Source organism: Epargyreus clarus, unplaced genomic scaffold (assembly GCF_041222505.1).
Source record: "Epargyreus clarus isolate Ecla_fem2 unplaced genomic scaffold, WU_Ecla_fem_2.2 ptg000024l, whole genome shotgun sequence".
Classification (NCBI taxonomy): Eukaryota; Metazoa; Arthropoda; class Insecta; order Lepidoptera; family Hesperiidae; genus Epargyreus; species Epargyreus clarus.
In genome coordinates, this window is record NW_027332231.1 from 2,961,998 (window position 1) to 2,986,431 (window position 24,434).

General features: G+C 34.1%; 1 protein-coding gene across 1 annotated transcript in view; it reads left to right on the forward strand.

Moving 5' to 3' along the window:
* The window catches only part of LOC140752146 (putative phosphatidate phosphatase), a 112,558-nt gene extending 88,361 nt beyond the window's left edge, over positions 1–24,197 (forward strand). Inside the window, exons 4-6 of the mRNA XM_073086329.1 lie at positions 20,719–20,880; positions 22,382–22,558; positions 23,056–24,197. Of these exons, the coding sequence (XP_072942430.1) occupies positions 20,719–20,880; positions 22,382–22,558; positions 23,056–23,172 (456 nt within the window). The 3' untranslated portion in view covers positions 23,173–24,197. The remainder of the gene's footprint in view (positions 1–20,718; positions 20,881–22,381; positions 22,559–23,055) is intronic.
* Positions 24,198–24,434: the final 237 nt, after the last annotated feature.

Genomic DNA, 24,434 nt, shown 5'->3' on the forward strand with positions numbered 1-24,434 from the left:
AACTTTCCTTTACCGTTAACATAATTTTTATAGTTCTTTATTCAGCTTAGATACATCTACAACACTGATTAGATGCTACTCTTCATTATCTTCAATATTATGATTTGTTTATTATATAGTAACATCAATTCTAACAGTATTCCCAAGCTTCCAGTTTTCGTTATCATGTCCGTTGACAAAAATACCGTAACTGGACGCAGGTGTGGGCGCACCTATCGTTGCCCGATAAGAAACTAATGCACGTAAAACTACCGATTATACCAAATGGTAATTTTACACATTCTCAGCATTAAGTGGATGAGATACGAGTCAGTTTTTGGGTCGTTGGATTCGTTTATTAATTCTTAACTGTCGTCTGTTTCTATGTTTATGATAATCGCTTAACTTTGTATAATTTATTTAACGAGTATAGTTGGTACAGTAAGTACTATACTGAATTACTGAGGGATCAGGATTCGATTATCCGGATTTTATAGGTACCTATTTGATTTCTTCTTTGCCCCATTTTGCATTTTTTCTTTGCCCCTAGTATTTAAACTCTAGAGTTAATATAGAAATATGGTTAGAAAATAAGAATACATTCGCATTTTTATTTTACAATATGTGGCTAAAATTAAATGCATCACCAACGCAAGTAGTATAAAATCAAACCTATTTCCAATAACAACAAAACTATTAACACTGAACAGCCCATTGATTATTGTCTATTTAAAAGGAATTGACATTAACGAGGGTGGCTCAATTTCTAAATTATATTTATGTGCGTGACAACATTTGCTGTTTCAACGAATATGTGGATACAATTTATTACACTACGACCATTCCCATCCCAATAACTCAATCAATTTCACGCCAAGCATTTATTGAATAGTTTCCTATTATTTTTTTCTCTTTCTCCCCTATATTTTGCGTCTCTGTCTCACTTATCCAATTTTGAAACTGGGTCTAGCTTAATGTTCCATTTTAATTAAAAGTTATGACGCATCACCGTAGGCCACCCCATTCTGATTCCATATAAAGAGCTTCTATGGAAAGCGGTAATTCGTTGATTTGTTGTTCTTCGCCCCTAGCATGACCTTCTTTCTCAACCGGTTTAACTTGATCTCCTGTCAATTGTACATCTCCTTTGATATTTAATTCATTGGAGGGATCCTTACGATTGGTTGATTGGTTGGTGCATTTTAATCCCAACAATACGTCTACTCGCATGAATGGAGGACAAGCCGCGTCCTGTCGTTTTTTATCCTTTTATATTGTCGTATGATGGGTAGGCAGGATTAGTAGACGAGGTGGGATCATACGTGTTGTTTTTTTTTTATTTTCACGCATGACAGAAATTAAGGATTGTCAGGCCCTTACTTATTGCTCAATGGAGTTGTAAGTTTTTCTGTTCGGGTTAAATCTCGCTTTTTGTATGATGTTCATCATAAATCAATATGTTATTTATATCTATTGATGTAAAAGGAATGCCAGCTAAAATGTCAGGTTTCTTAAATGTTTAAAATTTAATCATCCGGTCCAAGAGGTAAAAAAAAAATAATGTACCAAGTGTTTTTATTATAAATGTGTTCAATGAAAACTTTATTTTATCTTTTCTTATAGCTTATGAAACATTTAGTAATTCGATTATCTGATATATCTGTGTGTGATTTATCTCTCTGATAAAGACAAATTAAATCAAATCAAATCTGATATGAAAACGGATAACTGATATCAAGTTGCTTCTACAGCTTACGAACACTGAACATTTAAATTAGAAAACTAGAGTTCTATCTAAAGTTAATCACAGATGCATTACTACATTGGAGGAATACATATTTGAAGACCTCATGCCCTCTTCACTGCTTATATGATATAGAAACAAGAAGTACTAAAGTGCGTCATAGTCGGGAAGAGTAATACAACTTTTTTATAAAGTATATTTTTAGAGTGCCTCAGTTTATTGCACATTTTGCACGGTTTGAACGGTTTAAGCGTGACTTGTTGCAGCGCCCACATATAGACTCCACAAGTAAATTTAGATCGACAGTTGCATTTATCGTAATTAATAGGCCTCAAACAATATCGCATAGGCGTCGTGGTGTGAACAGCTGCCACCGATCGAGCGTGATTGTTGATGGAGTTTTATTAATAACAATTGGTGGTGATTACTGAAGCGTGGGGAAGGGATCGAGACAGTAATGGTTAAGCGTGCAACAAATACATACGAGTACTAGGGCTCCATAAGTGCATTAAACAAGCAACCCCGCTGGGCCGCCCCCGCGCCCGCGCCGATTACGTTTTTAAAGGGAATGCTATCATTATTAATACATCTTAGTAAAAATCCTTTGTCTTTTCTTTATATGATGACTACTTTAAATGTATAACTTGCATAACTTTATAGAATTGTACATAGGTTCAAATTTACACACAACACGGAACTATGGAATCAAATAATATTAATATATTATAAATATTAATTTACACGTATTGTACCTTCTTGATGAAACGTTACTATCGTTACTAATATGATAAACGCAAATATGACTTTCTTTGTTTTATTTGTGGCACTTTCACGCCTTAACTACATTAAATTGCCATTAAATTTTGTACACACGTTGTTAGGAAGTCAAAAAAGTACATAAAGTAGGGATAGATAAAATCCTCTGACCGCGAGCGAAGCCGCGGCTGAAAGCTAGTTTCTTAATAAACGCACAATTAAATGCGAATATTCCGGAATCGATAACCATTCATAACGGCGAAACTGATGTAACAAATGACGGTAGAATAAAGACTTCTCTATTAATTGCATACATAATACGCGTTAAGTCCTTCGTATTCGTATTCGTATCGTTATTACGCTCAATGTTGCTGCGAAATTTTTTTTCATGTTGCTGAAAAATAATTGGCCTAATTCATAAAATTCACTATCTTATATTTTCATTATACAAAGTTCAGTAGAAATATAATTTCCAATTTCCTCTGATGGTGTTTATATGACAGTCGCATCATTTCGCGGCCAGTATGAGGCCTATTAGGTACAATCGAAATAATTTCGTGCTAGAGCATAATAATCATAAACTGTCTCATATTTTAATTGTACGAAGTTCAATAGCAATATAATTTCCAATCCTCTATTATGGTGCTTATGACCGTTGTATCATTTCGCGGCCAGTGTTGCCAATAATTGTGTCTGACAAGCCAACACTATTAAGTACCGTCAGATTCATCTATTTGTATTAGAGCGCCGTTCTCGGAAAGTAAGTATCTCATATTTTCATTGTACGAAGTTCAATGGCAATATAATTTCCAATCCTCAGTGATGATGTTCATGACAGTTGCATAATTTTAGAGACTGTATGTTACACTTAACTGAGTTTGACAATCGAGCACTATTAGGCACCGTCAGATTCATCTATTCGTATTACAGCAAAGTACTCGGAAAGTAAGTATCTCATATTTTCATTGTACGAAGTTCAATAGCAATATAATTTCCAATCCTCTATGATGGTGCTTATGACAGTTGCATCATTTCGCAGCTAGTGTTGCTAATAATTGAGCCTGACAACCGAGCAATCCTTAGTACAGTCGGATTCAATAATACATGTAATGTATGTTATGACTACTGACAAGTTATACATTCTTGACTATTTCAATAAATTTGATTTGGAGTTTTTTTATATAAATCAGCATTAATAAATTACTTAATTCTATTTTTAATTGAATTTTATGGAATAACACATATTATAACGAGTTTTGGCACAGATAAATAAGCTTTATTTTTCTATTTGCATTTATGCGTGTACGCCCAAATATATAGATATTAAATAGATGGTGTCGTGCAAATAAGCCCACGAAGTTGGAAAACGCCATATTTTGAAATCACAGACTGACATTTCACTTCACTGTTATTGATTTGTATATAAATTACCTAATAAAGGTTTTCTGACTGAAACCCACCAGTTTAAGTCACCCACCTTATATCCGTCTGTGTTAGATATTAGTCAAAATGACTTATCGTTTTACAAATGATCTTGTCGCAAACCTACGAGTGCCAGATTTTCATAGTATCATTTACAATCACATTTATAATGGCAATTCTAATAGATACAATACATGGTAGTTGCCCAACGCAACGACGCCCGAGCGACGTATCAAACACTGTCTAGAAACATACGACTCACACTGAAAAGTTTTGGGTTCGATCCCCTTCACCACACCAAACTTTTTAGTTTTGATGTCTCTCTGAGTCTTTGTGCAATTATACATATTTCTTCTACGGAATACAGGGAATCCTAGTTCAGACCTAAGATTTTTTAAAGCATCCCTATATAAATTGTTTATATATATCGCAATTATTGTTGCTATTGTTTCCGCAGTAGATGTCGCTATTTACACTGCAATCATTGTTAACATAATATCCGTGCCAACTGTACGAATGTATGTGCAAATGAGTTTATTGACAAAGCAGTGCAATTCAAACATGACACGCGGCAAATGACATGCTACTGGTCGTATTACATTACATCACATCACATACATTACATTGCGGGATTCGTGTTACGTTACATGAATGTTACAAGTGTTAATATTACGTTCATTATGATTGAGGAGTGTGATTCGATCGGCTTGTTGTGGACGGTTTAAAATATTTAAATGGTACTAATTGGTTTAAAATGTTTAAATGTTTGAGGCTGGAGACACTTGCGCTAATAATAGGCAATCTTAACCGATTTTTGTTTCTTCGAGTTAGAAATTTTACACTTTTTGCCTAACCAAACCAAAATTCTCAAGGTGGTAAGCAAAAGTTGGTTAAGATTGATTTTATTATTTATTACTAATGACAGTCACCTAGGAGGCATAACAGCTTTTATGGATATTAACGCATTTGTAGTCTCCAATCATATCTGGGGTTGACTTCAGATTAACAGGTGGTTTGATTTCCATTTTCCTACTTCTATGTATTTGCAAAATATAAATGACGTTTGCTTTGTCCCTACGTCACGCAAGAGTATTACAAATATGTATACACGAAGACTCACCTCTTGACCCGATGTAAAAATTTATCTGGCTGGCCGGGAATTGAACCCAAAATCCTCAAACTGGTGGTATGATGACGTCGCGCATAACATCTGACTCACACTTGTGGGTTTACAGTTAAACACTTTCTATTCGTAGCCCAAAATTAAGATTAGTTTTGTTGTTGGTGTCATGGAGACAAACAATGACAAGAAGAGTTACGCCCAATAAATAGAGAAATGATTCATAGCTTAGATTTCCATCTGACCGCGATACAATCATTTACATTATACACTGCTTCCTAAGCCTCGTCCTACACGTTAGCCCCTTCACCGACGTTAAGAGATATTCCTGTATGTTTTTTAAAATCGGCTACGCGTTTGAACTGTGGAGCTTGCCAAATAATCGGATATACACAATTACACACGCTCGAAAACATTACACTCCTCCTTTTGCCATTACATTAAAAAAATTACATTAAAAATGTAATCGTCTTCTTCTTTTTCACCTCTTCTCCATCCACTGCTAAGGGTAGAGATCTTAGAAGAGTCTAACTAATGCAAGCCACTCTTTTCAGTTTTGGTCTTGAGTTCTCCAAGCTTTACCCGCTATTTTTACATTTATATGTTTGGTCCTAGGCCTCCTCTCCCTTCTCTTCTCTTCCCTATCTCTTATCTTGTATTTTTTTGTTTTTGTTGATATGTCCGACCCATTTCCATTTACTTAATGCAATTGCATTATCTTTATCTAGTGGTGTTATATGATTTGTAGTCTAATATAACTGTTTCAAAATTCTCGTCAAAGTAGCAATATCAAAATATTCCGAAACAAATAATTGCGTATGCATTTCCAAATAGTCCCTAATTCTATTTGCCACGCGCCACACGTGTTTCCAGTTATATCACGTTCTGAATTTAATGCGCGTTCCAAATTTGCTATGGTTGCAACGTTTCAAATATAGCTGTTACTTTGAGTAATATGCCATGGATAATATGAAGCGTTTTGGAGTAGAAATTTTAAGCTGATACTAACTGATGAAGGTGGTAGAACCCTTTGTGGTTCGACTCCGGCGGCACCACCGCCACACCTATTTCTACCTAATAACAGCAGCGCAGGCGCTGCTGTGTTCCGGTTTGAAGGGTGTGGTAAGGGAGACAGACTTTTCCGAGGCGTTCCAGCTTAGTCCTCAGGGGTAGCGGCGCATCTGTGGCCGACCTCAGGTAGGAATATCTAATCCTATCTGGGGTTGATTACAGATGTCCATGAGCGGTAGTAGCCACTCAACATCAGGTGGACTGCATGCTCGTATGCTACTCTTATATAATAAAAAAAAAAAAAACTCGACCAGTTCAGTAAAAGGTGTTACCGCCATGCCTCTGTCTTATAACAGCGACGTAAAGCTAATTTATATTAAACACATTGTTTGAATGATGTAGTAAACTAACATAGAAGGTGTTCTTATTTAGACTTCATGGACAGCAAATAATCTGACATCGATTGTAGGATGGATACAGGTTCTAGTTAAGATCTCTAGCAGATGCCCATGGAAAAACTGACTTCTTTGTTTCTATCAATTCCTAGGAAAAAATGAGAGCTAGTTGTAGAAGCAATTACAGATGTATAAAATTATTTGATAGTATAAAAGAAAAAAAGGCAAACAATTCTTTTTCATGACAAGTATTTTTTTTAAGTTAAGTCACGTTTTACGTCGAACTTTTATGAGGATCGCTCAAACATCGGAGTCTATATATCTCAAACATGTACCAACAAGATCAATTTGTATATATTAAAGTTTATTAAGATCATTATCATCATAAATGATGCCAATCAAATCCCTATCGACCATTGTCACCATTGTGCCAACCTGCGTCATCAGTAATGCCGATGACTTCCTCTATCTTCCCATTGTAAACACCATCAGCGACATGTCATCACAATACCATAACACCCTTGTTTATGAGAGGCTTGAGGGTTTAGTTCTAATTGGTTCTAATTATTTATTCAAGGAACAGTGATGGTAAGCTACGAGTAAATTTTAGCTTCATATTAAGAATTGGATTGTCATTTGTTTCAGTGAAGGAAGCACGATTAGGATACATACTTTTAGAAAAAAAAAAACAAAAAAAATGACTTCACATAAGCCTTCTCTGAATTCTATTTTCTCAATGTGAACTGCTAGTTCACATTGAGAAAATAGTTATTCAAGTAGAAAAAGAATAGAAAATTCCTAAAAGGTCGTGAAAGTTATAATCTAATATTGTGGTCGTATACATGCACGGAAATGCAACTCTACTTTACCGCAGAGACCATTAAACGGCGGTAACACTTAAGATTTATCACGTACTAAATATTATGGGGAACACTTAACGTTTGCACGTACATGAGTCTAGTACTAATGTTACGGAAGATGACTTATGCAAGATAACAGTAAATAAATTGTAGCTGCACATTAAAGTATATAAGCAAAGTACATTATGAATGAATGGAAAGGTAAAATAAACAAAATGAAGCCATTAAGCTTCATTGCGGATAGTAACGTCTTTAGCTTGAAATAATATAAGTACTTTAATGTATTCAATGTTTTTTTTATAATATAGGAGTAGCAGACGAGCATGCAGTCCACCTGATGGTAAGTTGCTACTGCCGCCCATGGATATTTGTAATCAACCCCAGATAGGATTAGATATTCCTACCTAAGGTCGGCCACAGATGCGCCGCTACCCCTGAGGACTAAGCTGGAACGCTTCGGAAAGGTCTGTCTTCCTTACCACACAATGTAATATAATATCTATTGGTTGTTGATCTTACTAAGCGAAACAAAAATTAGAAAAGAGGCTACACTAAAATTACTCGCGACCAATGATTAGTATTGAACCTGTTGAGACGAAAAGGTTAAGCATTTACTTAGTATATTCAAATACATTAGTATTTTGTAAGTAGACTCTACGCTATTTACAGATTAAGTTAGCAATATGTACACGTCCGCCTCGACAGCAAGACTCGGATAACCTTTATGTAAAACGTCGTAAAATTAACAGCTTCTTCCTTATCTTTGCTGCAGTACTATTCGTACTTTAGCGCGTAAAATGTTCATTGCGAAAGCTAATACGTCATCAAGATTATGCTCGTTTAAATTATGTTTTGAACTTACTGAAGATAAACTATCTTCATTACGTATTACTGTCTTATTAGTTTGCATTTTATGCTAACTTTGTTTATATTTCAAACTAAATGAGAACTGACTTCTTGAAACATAATCAGTTTACAGCATCTTTTTCAAAAAGTGCCAAGGGAAAGCGATTATGTATTTTTTATAATCATATGGCAGCGTTTGACTCTCTGTACAAATAATGTTTATTTCTGTCTATATATAGATAAATTGTGTCATTTAATGTTAGAGTACGTTCAAGAAATGGTTCTGTTCTTAAAGCTGACATAAAACGTATGCTCGCATTTAGCTTACTTTTAAATCACTTATTTATCAATTTAATTTACTCTCATTTCCTTCTTAGTCGAAACTTACTTGTTTTAAACCATTATGATTATCAGACTTAATATATTTATATTGAGTCTGATGATCGTAATGCTTTTAAATGAAAAATAATCGTTGTTTCAATTGGAAATGCAAATAAGGTTAATCCGGACGCCATCAATTCACAGTCGCGCAACATTATCGTCGTACACAAGTGACCGTATCGAATGCGCCGCGATATTATCTTATCCATTCCCTTCTGTAATTGCATTTATCTCGCCGGCATCTACCAGTTCCAGTTCTGTGCCGCTTTTGAGTCTTGTTTTATTATTGTCTTGTTCCCACACTAGACCAACATTGTGGACAATCTTCATTTAGAACGTTTTAAAGAGATATTTGATTTTAGTTAAGTTGTTACGAAAATAATTAACGGACTGGGAGTTTAAAAAGACCAATATATACGACCTCCATAATAAAACTGATAACTACACATAATGAAGAGAATAAGTACCATAAAATAGCGGCTAGATGTTATTAGTATGTTTTTAGTTTTTGGACGAATTATACTTTTTTAATACATCTTCTTAAAATAAAACTACACTGACTGACTCACACATAATTTTAAAAGTGATTCGGGAAGTGTAAAATATTGCGCAATGTAAATACGTTAGAAAATTATTGCAACACTTAGATCAAGACTAATAAATTATTTTCTAAAATTCATAGAATTATGAATCATTACCATTGACAATGACAGTTTAATTGTTACTCAAATATGATTTTAAAAACAACAACTAACGTTCTAAACTGCATCATTATCAAATATGAGTTGGGGCTTTGTTTATGTTTTGTCTTAAGTAAAATGGAATGCAAATCTATGTACATAGATAATGGGTTGCGTGAAACCAGTTCATCTCCGAGCGTGCTAACGCTTTATGCCGTGTTAATAAACGCCACAATATTTTCACAGCCCATTGCAACTGTCACGGGTTATTCGTATTTAAATTTTATCCATGCAATATTACGTTTCGTTATATTTATTGGAGCTGGTCAATTTTGCATAATCGCGATTTAAAAGGATTAGAGTACGTTTTTGCAATTTTGCATAGTTATAATTCCATCTATCTGTCCGTGAGCCTTTTGGGCCCACTACTAATTAGTCGTATTCCAACCAGTCATGTTCCAACCTTCTGAATCCAACTCTTATCTGCTGTCTTCTTCAAATCACCTGTCCATTTGATCAGGGGGTGATTTTTTGCCAAAACGTCGGTGTCGCTCAAGAACTTCTTCCCCGTCATGTATCTAACTTACTAAATTATGTGGGCAAATTCGTCAGTATGATAATAAACATGTGACAATATAGTGAATATATATTGTACACCCTCGACTTCTATTCCAACTTTTTCCTTCCCAGGCTTAATTGCTATATTACTTTTCCTGTTCATTTATTCAACTGTAACTTAAACTCTTACACGTTGCACGTATTGTTCAATATATATACGAGTATGTGTTCTACTATGTAGGTAGATACTGTTATTTTTAATATTAACCAAATAGTTACCATTTTTCCATAAATAAGTCGTTTCTTTTCTCACGATCATCAAGTAAATTTACCATCAACTGCTTTAAATCCCTGCACAGGATATCTTCAATACCTGTCGTAATTTTCTATTTCTTATAATCTTTTTTATTTTGAAATTTATCTTCACCACTTTAAACCAGTTCCAAGACTGGGCTGCTTTGAATGACGTTTCAATAGCGCGCTTTATTATAAATGCCACAATATTTTCACAGTTCATTGCAATTGTGCAAGAAAAGAGAATTTATTTGATCTTGATATGTTTTATATTCCACGTGCATTTTATGCTCGCTTCTCGCATTTAATAAACCTGTACGTCATTTGGATTGTCCATCAACGAAAAGCAGTAGTTCTCTTCTAAGATTTTTTTAAAATTTTACTATAACCGTTCGTTCGTTAGTTCTATTTCAATTCTTTTATTTTATTCACTATTGACAATTTTAATGTACTTTTTATGAAGTAGTTTTTTAAACTTTTGTATTTGGAGATAGTACTCGATAGTTATTTTCAGTTCCATATTCCTAAACAAGTTTCTTCGTAACTCCAATTTACACGACAATCCAATAATGCGCTTTATCATAAACGCCACAATATTACCACAGTCTATTGCGGCTGTCTCTGGAAAAGGCACTGCATTATGTTATGGCAATTTAAATTTTGCTCATGCAATTTCATTTGCAATTCTATGGTTGTCCCTGGAATAATCATTATTATTCAAATTTTGTATTTCTATTTTATCTACGGTTTTATGCTTTACTTCATTCCAACTTTCTAATGTAAAGTTTAAAATTATTTTGATGTGATTGTATTTAGTATAATTGAGGCTGCTATTACCAGTGTGGCCTAACTGCATTTTCACCTATCTTGATTTTTGACCTATCTTTATTTTCGTTATTTAAAAATGTTGTATAGTCCGCGTAAAACTGCTAGTCCGCTCTGAATATAAAAATGAATCGCGTCGCCGGAGTAAATTGTATGACTACCTCCTCGCAACAACTTCAGAGCGGACTATACATTTTTTTTTTCTTCACATTGTAAATCGTTTTTTGTACACTACTCTGGTTTTAACAGCCTCAATTATACTTGAGTGTAAATCTTAAAGTAGTATATCTAAAAGATATGTATAATCTGACCGCGTCATAAAGACTTGTAACTATGATTTCTTGGGGTTGAATAAGATAAGCGTATTTTTGCAAATAAAATGAACCTTATTGAAAGATTAAAGTTAAGCCTAAATGTTTTATACATACATTTCGCTCTGTAGTTAAATTGATTCATAGATGGTATCACAAAGGTAAGGTACGAGAGGTAAATCATAGATATGCGATACGCGGCCGTCGAGCACGCGTAGGACCGCAGGCTTCGGCGAGATACGAGATGAAAGGATTACAAATGGCTGATCTAGTAGATTATTAGTGCATGGAATTAATATAATATTAAAAGATAAAGGTTAACGTTATGAAGACTAGATATGGAAGTAGAGAAAGAGTAAATAATGATTATGTTGTTTATTCTGATTATAAGTTAAAACTTTTAATTTTAAGTAATTTTAGAATACTCCTTTATATTCACTAGAACTACATTTATGTATGTAAATATTTCCTTAGATTACATCCATTGATTAATAACATCAACTGACATGATAACTAAATAACCACCTCCTTTTTGAAGTCGGTTAACTAGGAAGAAAATGTAACGTACAGTAACATAACTAATGTTTTAAATTTTCACACAGAATCCTTTATTTGAATGAATTTATGGAAACTACATATATAGGAACATAGTAGCTTGTGGTTTCAGGCTTACCGCACTACCGGCATGGTATTTCACTGTTTACTGTGTCATTCTGTCTGACCACAAAAACACTCCTGTTACTACTACAATAGCACGGGAAGACTAGAAACCGTTATTTTTTAACACGCTTTATTTATTTTATTTATTTTAGCTTGAGCTTTACCTATATATTATATCCTGGTATGTAACGGAATCTTTATTTTTAACCATTTATAACGGTCAGATTGATTCAAAATTTGGAACAGTTATCAAAAACCGAAGATTTTTAATAATTTTGTTTCATTGTCGTCATCAAGATCGTCATTAACGATTTTACTTGTAACATTTTAGCTTGGTTTTTAATTTTTAAACTTAAATTTTTATTTCGTGATTGCAATCGAAATTGAGAAATTCACGAACCAAATCTATAGTTGAAAGCGCATACATAATACGTTAAAACCAGATTCGAATCTAGGAATGTGCTTTATAGATGATTGGGCAACTGCTATCTATGGGCAACGGATTTTAGATTAATGTAACTGGCATTAATTAATCCTTGTAGAACTTGCTATTTCCATTCGATTCTCTTATCTATCTAATCCGAGGAGGTAAAGTCTACGGTGTAGATACTTTACTGTAATATAAAATATAAAAATATTATTATTGATAATTCTTAGGTTGTTGATAAACAGATATATTATTGAAAAAGTTCTTGAAATAAATTTTGTATTTTTAAGACCAATTTTAGGCACAACTCTCAAGCTGTAATGTATTGGAGTCATGTGAATTTATAAAATGGCAGTTAACCTAAAATTTGAGAAAGTATATTGTTCTGAAAGAACTTTGTAAAATCATTTTGAAACTGAAATCATATGGGCTCATGTCACGTAATGTGAACTTCAAAAATACAGTTATCATAACTTACCCGACTACCTTTGAAAATGGCATTGAAATACATACAATTTTCATTAATCTGTGTCGATAATTAGAATACCGTACCCTTAGTATGAGTTTTTACCAAAATTACTGTCTTTGTTTTTGTTTACGTATTTCCCATACTATTCCAATCAGTTCGGATACAATCAGCTAGGGGCGCTGATTGGAAATGTATGGGCAAATACGTAAACAAATACCAAAACAGTCATTTTTATAAAAACGTAAAAAATTACTAAGAGTACTGAATCTATGTGTCAGCACTGACTGGCACTGTGCGTTCAATTTACCTGATCAATCAATTCCTTATATCTGCGGGCACATAAATATGTAACGAGCTAACAAGGATTGATCGATTACTGCGCCTTCTCGGTGATCAACTCTGAAAACTCATTTGAATAACGTCCAAGCTACGTTGCGTAATTCTGTCCTGGAAACTATCCAGTTCGTGTGATGTTGATGACCGCGTAAAGAAATGCATACAGACAGACAGACGGACGGACAGACAGACGGATATAATTGAGCGCTGAAACCGTATGAAGTTGACGATCCTGTAGACGGACAGGCGGACATGCAGACAAAAGACAAAGAAATCTCATATGTTATGCTGGATAAATATTATTTTGATCAGCTATTTTAAAATACATAAAATGTCGTTTTTTATTATATTCTCAATATCATTTTAGTTTACAATTGTTACACTTCACACACTTTAGAATTTTCGTATTTAAATCCCAGTATTGCTAATAATTATCTTGTTATTATATAAACTAACTGAATTTGTAAAGGTTATTCGAAAACTACGCTTTATGAATAATCAAGTCTGACAGAATTCGTTTACATTTGAACAGTCGCCTGTATTGGAAAGTTGACTTTTATCAGGGATATTGGTAATAAGTCACTCATAGATAAGCTTTAATTAAATGTAAATCGAATATCAAAGGATCTCGTTGAAAAGAAAGTTAGGTTTGCTTATTTCATCATCTTGTATTTATAGTAAGCAAAACTTACTTTATACCTACCTAGGTACTTATGTGAAATTGTATAAGTCGTCAATAAATGTCTAATTTAAGCAATAAGGAATACCCAATGTATTTTCCTTTCAAGACTGGGGCTTTACATCTATAGATACGCTAAAAGGGATGTAAAATTCTATCCGATGTTGGCCACAAATGTGTTACTACCTCTTAAAACTGAAATTGACGCCTCGTATCTCCCTAGTACCACATCATTCATCATACAAGAACATAGTAGCGATTAAAACAGCTGTTATGACATAGAAATATGGTGATGGTGCCTCCAGGGTCTTGCTACGAAGTTACGTTTATTACTCAAGTTAACCGTAGAATTTATTGCACGAGACATTGCTCTCATTTAAACATACCTGGGTATTAATTCTTTTATGTCAATATTTAATCTATTCTTTGTCTCTATAAGTTTTTTACAATCTGTGAATGGAATTATTCAAATCCGCTTCTTTGGTTTACTTATTAAATCAAGTTATACCTTAAGATTCGAGTTAAAAACCCCCAAGAATGAGGCAAGTCGTTAAAATTGCGTACGAAGTAAATATGTCGCCACTGTACTGAGTATACTTGATGGTCATTGTAGATAGCCGACTATGGCATTGTTTAAATACAGTGTCGCATACAAAAAGACATAAAGACGAGCGTTTATATAAATAAAGTTATCTGACAATCAGCAATTCACGCTTAAATTGTGTACAACCTTACAAAAAGGGAAATACTCGTCTGACTTTTGATTCAAACGAATTTGTTACATACTTGCTTTGAAAAGGGTTTAATATATTTTTATAACAGTTTTTGTAAGGATGGTTATTGATTCTTGGTTGTGCCTTAAGTTCAATATGGTGGGAATGTTGAAAAAATATCGATACATCGATATTTTTAATTCGATATATCGCTTTTTTGGACTATACATTTAGATCCGATATATCGATACAAAATATCCAATATCGAAAATTGATTTAAAAACGATATGTTTTTTATTCTAGCAGTATTGCTGTACGATTATATTATTGAAATTTTGTAAATTTGCCTATTACAAAGGAATACTATTGATATTATGGAGTTAGATTGAACTAATACATCATTATTTTAAAACCGCCAATTATTTTGAAAATTTTACCGATTATCGACGTATTTTCCTCCATATACTGACGTCGACATCGATATTTTAATTTATATCGATAGTTTTTTTTTCATTTCCGTCATCCCTATAATACGGCGCTTCATATTCAATTCACGTTTGAGGCGCTATGTGCAATGACCAATAATCTTGGTGTACCTATTGAAATGAATGTGGAATGCTGTTGTTTCCAATGATTCTCGCTAACTATGTGGGTGATCGGTGACGTGATTATAATTTGATTGTGCTTAATGTGTCTGGAGCAGACAGTCGATGGAAGTCGATGTTACACACACACACACACACACACACACGTATGTTATGTGTGATGCTTGGGTCACTATGAATGGTGTAGGTAAGATAATAAGATTATTGCTTTAGTTACTATAACTCAGGACTAAGCTTCTCCTGTTTCCATCTTACTAGAGAAATATAGCTAAATGATGAAAATATTCGAACGAGATGTCTGGATTTCATTTTGAGAACAAACTATTTACAAACCCGTTTAAGTACCAATTATATTTTTTTTCCATATAATTCAAGTAGCGTATAAGCTAGATATCCACCTAATGGTAAGTGGTCACCGTTGTTTATAGACATTTGTAATCAACCTCAGATATTACTGGAGTCCTACTTGAGGTCAGTAATCAAACCCAGATAATATTTAAGTCATATTTAAGGTCAGCTGCAGATACGTCGCTACCCCTGAGGATTAAGATCGACCGCTTCTTGTATGTAGGTAACCAGTAAAACCAGAACACAGCAGTTGAACCACTGGAGCTATAAGTCAGTAATAGTCATAGCGAAAGTTCTACCAACTTCCAGTTTTAGTTTATTTTCTATAGAACGGTACGGCGAATGGTACATAAAATTGAGTTGCTATCTAATTGCAATAAAACTTCACGGCCAACACTTAATCGTAAGTTATATTCAAAGGCCTAGCTTTATTGTAATTGAGTCTAACTGGATTTAACTCCATTTACGGTAAAATTACCTTTCGAAAATACCCTTTAAACCGACTTTCCAAAGGAGAGAGGTTCTTATTCGTTGTGTATATTTCATTCACTAAATTAAAAAAATATCAAGAAATTTATTCTGCTTAACTAATAAATATAAACTCGTCGTCATTCGTCAACCCATTACTATCACACCGCTGGGCCCATCGGTGAGCGGTGGACTCTTCTCAGACTGAACAAATATTCAAGCCAAAGTCGGTGGACTTGCGCCGATCATCTACCAATTGGTAAATAACCAATTAGACAGAAGTAGACGTAAAAATTTAGTGCACGTCAATAGTATACAATTTTCTTGATTTTTAAAACCGATTTCGTTCTCTGCACATACTCAAACGAATGAACACCCTTCAGCAATTAATAATGTAACTTATAGATTTCTGTCCCCTTTTCGCAATGTATTGTCAATTTCCAATACTCAAGAAGCAGAGGCGGTTACAATATAAATTAGAACAGTATTGTTTATTTGGACTTAGAATTTCGTCGAAATTATAATTTACGTCGACAAGGCGAAACTGTTGTCACAATTGAAACAGTGTAATATATTCTCCTCTACTTTCCTTCATAGTTTCAAAATCACCATGAAGCAATGTCACTGTGTTACCTTTACTGTTATGAATAGAAAATTGTTGAATTATGCAAAGTGATGCTTTATGAGATGATTTGTATTCGGAGTGCAATGCAGATATAACATTATTTTGGAAGAGTCATCAAAAGTAAAATATTAAATTGGTAATTTTATTTTTATGTTACGTTCCTAAAGAAAAATGAAGACTTTCTTTTCTAAAAGGGATAAGGAACTTTCATCGTTATTATTTTTTTTAAGTCAACTAGAATATCTTTTTAGTAGAATAATTGCATTTTGCAACGGAATTGGCAACTGAGTTGATTAAACAATTTAAAAACAATCGCTTCTAATGAAGATAATAAAACAATATTTTCAAAAACAAATGAATCTAAATTGAGCTCGAGCTTTAAAAGTTTATAATTTCAAAATGAAAACTGTATCAAGAACTTTTTTCGAATAAAGTTATTATTGCAATTGGCGCTGTAAGCTTTTCTTTGCAGCAAAAGTGTTGTAGCTAAAAGGAAAAGTCCAATTATAATATCAACATAAACTGCGGATAATAAATAGTTAACTATCCTTAAACCGTACCGCTGGTAATCTCTTCAGTCATATTAATTAAGCCTAATTGATATTCATAACGAGAGCTCAGTTTACATTACGGCGTATTCAAACAATTTACACTGATTGCTGTGATTAAATACTGCAATTTATTTCAGTAATTAATCGTGTCTATGTACGATGTTTTCAGTTTGTTACTGCCTATTAATTGGTTCGTGTTGAAACTCAATTGCTTAAAATTAAAACATTAGCCGAATCTAACGTTTTCATGATACTGTAATATAAAGAACTTTATGGGTTTAACTTTAAAATCTTTAAGCTTCTATAATAGATCTATCAGCATTGACAATGATGTTTTTCTATAGCGTCAAAATAAGTAATCACTAATTCTAAATTTGCATTTCCAATATGCAAGCGTTTTCGAAAATCGGATCTACTTGTCTTGGAATTATACGCAAGCAAGTGGCCAAAATTGATATCCGATTTCTGTGTCTGATATTTTGTTATCTCTAATATTATTTACACTGCCCTAGTATAGTATTTGAAGGCAATAGATTTCTTCGTGGTTATATTGGGCTGGAACCACCAACATCTATTTTATAAATAGGTTCTTTCGCCGTCTGGGCATTCCTTTACCTTTTGAATAATGTCTTCATTCAGTTCATTTAGGACATCGTTAACGGTTTTCCTTTTTTGCAAACTGAGTGTATTTCTTAAGGCTATTCGATAGCCACGCCCTTCGTACATGTAATCACTAAATTATTATTCCACGACAGTATGCAAAGGACGTAGAATAAATATTTTCCCAGTTTACAAGTACGGCGGATCGATGAAACCGGCAATTTTGTACGAAACCACGAATGAGGAGCTATTATCAGATACCGCTTTATGATCAGGGTTGAACTAAATGGTTTGGACTGAAGCTACCTTGTTGTAAATACTGCTTGCTACAGTACTACCTTGAGGATATTCTAGAAGTGCTTGTGTTGTATGTATGATATGTCCCGTAAACATGTAGATCCGGATAAAAAAATGTTGATGAGTCTCTGAATAGTCCATGTTGAATCCAGGATCTTCTGCGTGGCAAACTGGTATGGGAGTAGACCGGCATATCGCCTGACTGCTTCTTATCTTTGGACATATAAGGTAATCGTTAAGATTTAATATTCAGAAATGGATAATATTAATTAACGTGTGATCACAGTGTACCATGAGCCGATTAATACAATCTTAATTTTGATCATAAAATTTCTACCTTGGTCGTTCCCGCCACTCTGAAACCACTCTTCACCGACCGTTATCAATCTTCTGAGCGAAGTTAACAAACATGCCATTTTGCTTAGGACTCGACAAATTAGGCAATAATTTCGCAAATTGTCATTTTTTTGTAAAACACCTGACAACCCTGCACTCGACTCGTTTTCGAAACGGTGAAGGGGCGCCACTACTTGATTGGATGATTGACGTGTACGTATAAGGGCAAAAAATCAATATTTCAACGGCCATAATATTCCAGAATAATAATGTAAGTGTAGTTTGTTTGCGCTTTCCTTTTTGTCCATACATGTAGAGGTGGGTTTATCAAATAATTATATCGGTAGTTAATTTTCTGCCTATACCTTTCCTTATGTAATTTGTTGTTTACATGTGTGCTGATCTCTCTCTATTACGTCAATATTGATCTGGGTTTTGCCTATGAGAACTCCAAGACGATCAATGTCTGCATTAGGGTTATCTAAAGGTTTCCCCGCGAAGAAAATGAACAGGATAAAATTAAATTAAGTTGTTTCAATATAAACTTCCATATGAAATGACGGATTTTGTACACATTTCTCGCTCACACGTTAATTATCATGACCGGAATGTAGGTAGAACTAAAGTTAAAAGTCTAAAAATGATTCCACAACTGCTGGGCAAAGTCATTGTGATTGTCTTTCAAAAGACACAAAACATCTAAGCCTGCGTACCTTTAACTGCTATGGGTTCTACAAGTGGACTCCTTGATGTCTCCGTTCGTCTGTCTGATGCTTGCAAAGGGTTCAGAGTTCTATTCCATAAGACAAGGATTCTTAGCGTCAGATAACCAAGAAATTTAATCTACATCTCTACTCCACTCATTAAATTTAATCTCCATTTTTAAATACAACATCAGAAGCAATTAGGGCATCATAACGTCCGTCTAGCCCTTCGAACCTACCTCACGTTCAATGTTTATGCCACGAGATAAACATTATGGAAAATTATGTTACGAGTTAATATACTCCTCAACATGACGTGCGTACAAACAAAGCATCGTTAATGATCTCGATAATTGTAGTGCGCGCCATTTTTTATCAAAAAGGAATAAGTAGGAATAAATGCGACGAAAAGATAGTACGCTTAAAGCATTATTGAAGGTGGTAGAATTCTTCTTGATTTAATTTAGATTTACTAATACTTTTATTTCAGACTTATAACACAGTATAAAGCAATTCATTTGATTAAAAATGTTTGGTAAGGAAGTGAAAACTTATAATAATAAAGTATTCATATTAACCGTCAGAGGCAGAAAAATATTTAAAGACTAGATGTCGACGATGGATTGTTGAAGCATTAAGTCATAGATAACTTCTCAAACGCGTGTAATTTCGAGAATCAATAATGATTTGTTTTTATTATTATTTTAATTAAGACACTAATTGACCTATAAAACAAAAAGACACAAACCATACACAACTTGGTTTACATCGTAAAGTATACCTACGAGTTCATCTGACCTACTCGTTCAATCGTTATTATCTCAACGGCTCGTCTTTTAAAAACATTGATAAATTGCACTCGTAAATACATATAATTCGTCTCTCAGCCGTCTCGGTTTCTTAGAACAAGAAAAGTGTACGTCAACCAATTTCTGTAAGTACGCCGCAAACCGGCGCAATAGCCCTCGAGCGAATGAGCCATCACTCAGGGAAGATTGTTTTTAAGCGCAAAAATATTAATTGGCTGACAATTTGCGAGCTCGCAAACCGGTCACAAATCGTAATGGATAATTGGATCCTGTTAAGGTAATCCATCACGACTTCCACGATAATACTTTGCATGTGAATCTGGTCTGGGCTATTATCGCTACCGTCGGGTTTACGGCGCTCTTTATAGCCGATATTTACATTTGAAATTAACACTGCGTTATAAATGATAAAATACTAGCATTTTATCATTATAAATATGATCTTGAAAATATAAACATAGGTCTTTTATAAATGCCCGTGATTATTTACTATCAGACGGGCTACGAGTAAAGCTTTTTACAGATTTAGTATCTGCTACCTATATAGCAGTGGTAGGTACTAGTTTATCATAAAAGTATAAATATCTTTATAATATAGTGTTAAATGCAGGCAGTAATATATTCAATAAAATATGTTCTACTAACTAGAAGTTATTACGACTGATAGTGCATAATATTAATAATTTCACGCTGGAGTGTTACAAGGTGTACCTTTATGCCTGCTTTAATTAAATACTTACATAGAAAAAGATCAAAAATAAATTATTAGCTAACCATAAACCGTGTTCAGTACTGAAATAGTACAACAAGTCGTTAAAGATGATAATTTTATTAGGCACCTTAAATAGAAAATAATCATATTTTCATCTGTCTATTTTTTATGATTTAATGATATATCGTTATTTTCAGGTATGCAGGCCAGATATCGACTGCACTCTACCTGAAAACAGATATAGATACATCGAAGATTTTATGTGTCTGAACGAGGATAAGAAGTTTCACAAGGAAATGCGCCTGTCTTTCCCCAGCGGCCATGCTTCCTTCTCCGCCTACACCATGTTCTATTTCTCTGTAAGTAATTTTCTTTGATTTATGCCAAGGCTTTTATGTCTCAATACAATGCAAGGTGCCTAAATAGAATAAAATATGTGGTGAAAGTCTAGTTTCTGGAGGCATTCTGGCTTAGTCCTCAGGTGTAGCAGTGCATCTGTAGCCTGCCTGTAAGTCAACATATATTTTATACATGAAATGATTTCATTTTATTTAAAATGAGGACACATTTGAAATACATGAATGGTTTAGCAACAGTAATATCAATATGCCATAATAAATAATGTATTAAGAATTGATAAGCAGTATAACTAGTATGGTTCAAGCGGGGAGGTACCATCGCCACGCCTATTTATAACTTGAAGCAGTGTTGTGTTTTGGTGAAATGGTATGCATGTTGGCTGACTTCCATATGAGGCGACTATCTTAGTCGTCATAAGTGGCATCGCATCTGTATTCAGCTTCAGGTAGAACCCCAGTTCTAAATGGAGTTTTTTTTATAATATAGGAGTAACAGACGAGCATGCAGTCCATCTGATGGTAAGTGACAGCGACTGCCACCCATTGACATCTGTAATCAACCCTTAGGTTGATTAGATAGATAGGATTAGATATTTTAGATAGATAGGATTAGATATTTTTACCTGAGGTGAAATATGCGCCACTGGCCCTGAAAACTAAGCTGGAACGCCTCTGAGAAGTACCTATGTCTCCCTTACCACAACCTTCAGACGACAACACAGGAGCGCTTAACACTACTGTTAATAGGCGGAAATATGCGTGGTGGTTGTGCAGCCGTAGTCGAACCATAAAGGGTTCTACCACCTTCAAAATGGTGTACTACTTTCCATTAGGTGTACTGCCCGCTTGTTTGCTACTTCAATCTCATAAAAAATATTTTATGGTACAGACTTTTACTTCGTTAACATACAGAGGTTTGTATTACGTTCTTGTTAATTATTTATTATGCTGATAGGAGTCATGCGATGTGAATGTCAGCGTAACGATATTAGCGCACGCTTCCAGTCCGATAAGTGTGTTAATTTGGAAAATTATTGCTCACTCGTATGTTATTGAGTCGTTCGCTGTAATGTTATGTGTGGAAGTCATTTCATTTGCAACTGTATGAAATGCTATGTTTTTGTAATTTATAAGTAGTGTTTCTTTTGTCAACTGCCTTTTGATTTACTGACTTTTGGCTATAACTTTCCTGTGGGTTTTGAACACGGGTCTCTCCCGATGACATTTTAGAGTTTCCTGAAAATATTGAGCAAATTTGGTAAAATTAATTCAGTTGAATTCTCAGTTTAGTTAGTTTCTCTAGTCTGCCTGGCTATCTATTTAATGGCTTAGTATACATTTTGCACTATGCTTAAGGAATAAAAAAGCTACTTTTGAATGTGATTAAACTGTCTCCGACTATGTAAGCACCACCGCTACATTTATGCCATATATCCAACATACAATGGTTGTACTGTTAGATATTTCTATAGCGTAAATGGCAACAATACATATATTCCAGATGTACCTGCAAAAGCGCTTCACCTGGCGCGGCTCGAAGCTCTTCCGCCATGCCCTCCAGTTCGTGCTGATCATGATGGCGTGGTACACGGTCATGTCGCGCGTCTCCGACTACAAGCACCACTGGAGCGACGTGCTTGCTGGATTCTCTATTGGAGTCTCCTTCGCTATTCTTAATGTGAGTATTACCGTAAATAGTTACCGAATTATGTGTCTAATTCTCTAAAGCAATAAAAATCGTCTATATCCCTAGATATGTATACATATCGTCTTGCGTTTTCAATGACCTTCGCACGTTTGTTATTTTTAATGCAAATTTTTACTTCTATTTTTATTTCTACCATTAAATGACTAATTTACCTCTGCTACAGTTTTTAATATCTTTTCCATTCAATTCTGTAATTTCTCTTCTTCCACAATTTCCTTAATTTACAACTGGCAGAACTTTTTGTTTCGTTTATCACTGCCTTGTTAGCAGTGTGTGCTCTACTGTGTCTTATAAGTCACTAGATCTATGAAGGAGTTATAGTAAAATATAAAAAAGAAGTAACGAAATAATAATACAATTAACGACTTTGGCTTATCCTGTTCTATTCTTACGTGGATATAAATGCCCTTAAGCGGCGATGGCTTAGTTGCTTTTTCTAGTCGACTAAAACTATTCTTTCTCCACAGTACTATTTCGTGTCGGACTTACGCAAAACATCCAGGCAGCGTCAGTTGCTCGGCCACGACAACGAACTGCACACCACCAACGGCAACACCCGGCCGGGCCCCGGCTGGGGGGTCTGACAGTCCTCCCCCGGGGACCCGCGGACCCTCAGCGAGGAGGAGCTCTGACCACCGAACGTCTCGTGGATATCCCACGAGTACATGGACTTGTAGACCCCCCCGGTCGAATACGAATATTGGGAGTCTATTCTCTTAGTTCTTTTGTGATTATTAGTGGTGGAAATTTTGTGTATTGTGCATCGGTTTTGTGCTACTGAAATTTTTGGCGAATGTTTCCGGGGCGGTGAATATCTACTTAAGTCACATACGTACATAAGTAATATATTCCGGGATATTGATTATCTGACGTCATACCGATGATCACTATCTCGTAACATATTGTATATGTATGTTAATTTCTATTTCCAGCTATTTATATAATGTATAAATCTAGCATGAAGATTGAGTATATTGTTATATGGACAATGAAAGAGAATATATATTTATTTATACATGTTATCCTATGTCTATTCCTATCTTTGTATAAATTTATACTATATATTGTTTTTTTTTTAATCTTTGTGTTAATGTATCTCTGTAAAACTATCTACTTAATCAAATTACTATATGTTTGTCTGTATGTATAATTAGCTACCAGTATTATCATTCAAAATGTTGAAGAGATAATGTATTTATACTTTTTTTGCTGACGCTCCATATATATTTTTATTATTAATCTCGGGCATTCTGTACTAAACAATGCATTACTATAATTTTGAAGCAAGCAAATCATATTTTTAGCATAGAATATGAAAGCGTACCTATAATATTTTTATGAGTTTGACAGTCGAAATCTTTTTTTTGTGTTAACAACATTTTAATGATATAACTTATATTTTACATTAACATAAAATAATTCTAAGGATTAAGAGTGCAATGTTTGTATGAAGACGTAGTAATAAGTTTTATGTAAATAACTTTTTCAAAATGTACCTATGCACTATTGAGCCGTTTTTTGCATTTTTAAAAAAACGTATTTATAATTTAATTAGAAGGTGTAGATGCATTAAAATGTAAATTATTATGTTTTAGAAGTTTCAAAAAAAAAAAGAATATTACAATTAAAATTCTAAGCGCATTGTTATTTTTGTGGATTCAGTAGATAATTTGATTCAATAAGACTTTTAACCTAAAAGGCGCAATTTCTATTTCCGTCTCACTTATTCTCTGTAACATGAGCGAGTAACGTATACAAATACCGCCAATTTAGGTTTCAATCTGTATTGATTCAAACTATACACATATGTACCTATATCGATGATTCAATTTGTAGCATAAATAAT